The sequence below is a fragment of the Microtus ochrogaster genome, unplaced genomic scaffold, assembly GCF_000317375.1.
Source record: "Microtus ochrogaster isolate Prairie Vole_2 unplaced genomic scaffold, MicOch1.0 UNK207, whole genome shotgun sequence".
NCBI lineage: Eukaryota > Metazoa > Chordata > Mammalia > Rodentia > Cricetidae > Microtus > Microtus ochrogaster.
In genome coordinates, this window is record NW_004949305.1 from 92047 (window position 1) to 94351 (window position 2305).

At 40.5% G+C, this 2305-nt stretch overlaps 1 protein-coding gene across 1 annotated transcript; it reads right to left on the reverse strand.

Annotated features, from left to right (window-relative positions):
- Positions 1-821: 821 nt before the first annotated feature.
- LOC101998024 (olfactory receptor 4C45-like) lies at positions 822-1748 on the reverse strand. Its single transcript, XM_013355588.1, is given in 1 exon segment — positions 822-1748. A coding segment is annotated over 1 exon segment (921 nt). The 5' UTR covers positions 1743-1748.
- Positions 1749-2305: the final 557 nt, after the last annotated feature.

Consider the following 2305-nt stretch of genomic DNA (forward strand, 5'->3'; position numbering starts at 1 on the left):
TGTTCTGGCTTTGTGGGAGCCTAGCCAGTATGGATGTTCACCTTCCTAGACCTGGATGGAGGGGGGAGGACCTTGGACTTTCCACAGGGCAGGGAACACTGACTGCTCTTCAGACTGGAGAGGGGGGGGAGAGGAGTGAGGGGAGGAGGAGAAGATTGGGAGGAGGGGGAGGGAAATGGGAAGCTGGAAGGAGGCGGGAATTTCTTTTTTTTTCTTCCAATAAAAAAAAGAAATATAGTTTATTCACAGATTGGAATATTATTCAACCATGAAATGAATGAAATCCTAGCATTTGTGGGAATAAGGGTAGTCAGGGGGACAGGATGTAAAAGACTTAGGCAAACACAAGAAGCCAAACATTGCATATTCTTACTAATATGTCAAAGTCAAAGCATTTGATCTCACTGAGGTTGGGAGTACAATAGTCACAGAGGCTAGCATGGGAAAAGAGGAATAATTAGGTGAATAGATAATGGGAACCAAATACACTTATTTAGGAACAGTGAGTTCTAAATACAGTGGGTGACTATGCTCACAACAATTTATCATGTATTTTATGAAGAACAACAGAGGAGTTAAAGAGTCTCAATGCAAGTGGATGACAAATAATTTTAATGGGGTTGGAAAACTTGCTACCCTGATTTGAATACAAACTTTGTCTATTGTATTGAAACCACATCATCAATAAAGATAGTGATTATGCCAATTAAACTTTGAAGCAGAAGAAAAATGACTATCTTAAGTTTTATTCATTTAAGAAAGAGAAAAAATGCCCATAAAACAGCACTAGACATTGTTTTTAAGAACACAAATCACTAGGTTTATATATCACCAGCTTTGCACATTTGACCCCAGAGCTTCTTCATAACCTTTTTGACCTCTTCATTTCTGAGGGTATAGATTAAAGGGTTCAACAAAGGTGTCACCAGGGTACAAAATACAGTCACGGCTTTGTCAGTGGGGAAGGAAGTCATAGGCCTTAGGTACAGGTATGAACAAGGTACAAAGAATAAGACAACGACAGTTACGTGAGAAGCACAGGTAGACAGGGCCTTGCGACGACCTTCTGAACTGTGATTCCTCAGGGAGTGAAGGATGGCTATATAGGAAGCAACCAGCATAGAGAAAGTAAGGAAACACAGTGACCCACTGTTGGCAGCAATCAGGGGCCCAAGAATGTGAGTGTCAGTGCAGGCCAACTTGAGGAGTGGTATTAAATCGCATACAAAGTGATTGATGTTATTTGGGCCACAAAATGGTAACTTGGCCATAAATAAAATCTGTATTCCTCCATGGATGAATCCCAAAATTATAGCAGCTTCCACCAAGAATACACACAAAGGTCAGCTCATGATGGTTATGTAGTGCAAGGGCTTGCATATGGCTACATAGCGATCATAGGCCATGGCAATCAGCAAGATGATTTCAGCTCCTGTGAAAAAATGCTCAGCAAAAAGCTGGGTCATGCAGCCATTGAAGGATATGCTGCTCTTCTCAGAGATCAAGTCATAGATCATTTTGGGTGCTATGGAAGAAGAGTAGAAACCATCTATGATGGACAAGTAGGACAGGAAAAAGTACATGGGAGTAGACAGGGCCGGGCTGATGAAGATGGTGACTGAGATGAGCGTGTTACCTGCCAGTGTAATCGAATAGATTATTAAGCATACAATAAATAAGAGTTTCTTCAGATCTGGGTCTTGAGTCAAGCCCAGGAGAATGAATTCTGTGACATTGCTCATGCTTTCCTTCACTTTAGTTAAGGCTCTGAGCGTATGGTCATCTGAAAAGAAACCATAGGGTGTCTCAGTGATGATATTTAAAAAGAAACACTGAAATACTCCATCATCTCATTACTTCTGGTCCCAGAAGTTGATGTAGCTGCATTACTTCTCACCTTTGCCGATAGTATCATATCGCATGCAGTAATAAAGAACAGAAGTAGGTTGTATCATTTCTAATGAGTTTTCACGGAATAATGACAGGATATTAAAATTACTAAAAGAACCCCCTTTTTTTCCTATTTGTTTGCCTTGTCCAGCTTCAATATGAGTGCTTTTACCTTGTCTTATTGTATACTGTTTGGTCCTGTTTGATTATTGATATTGGAGGTCTGCTCTTTTCTGATGAGGAAAATGAGGGGGAGTGGGTCTGGGAGCAGAGTGGGGAGGTGGTGGTAGAGCTAGGAGGAATGGAGGAAGGTGAAAATGTTGTTGGGATGTATTATATGAGGGAAGAATAACTATTTTCAATAAAATGAAACCCAACAGTCATAATTAATAACATAGGTCACTTCCAAATTCTA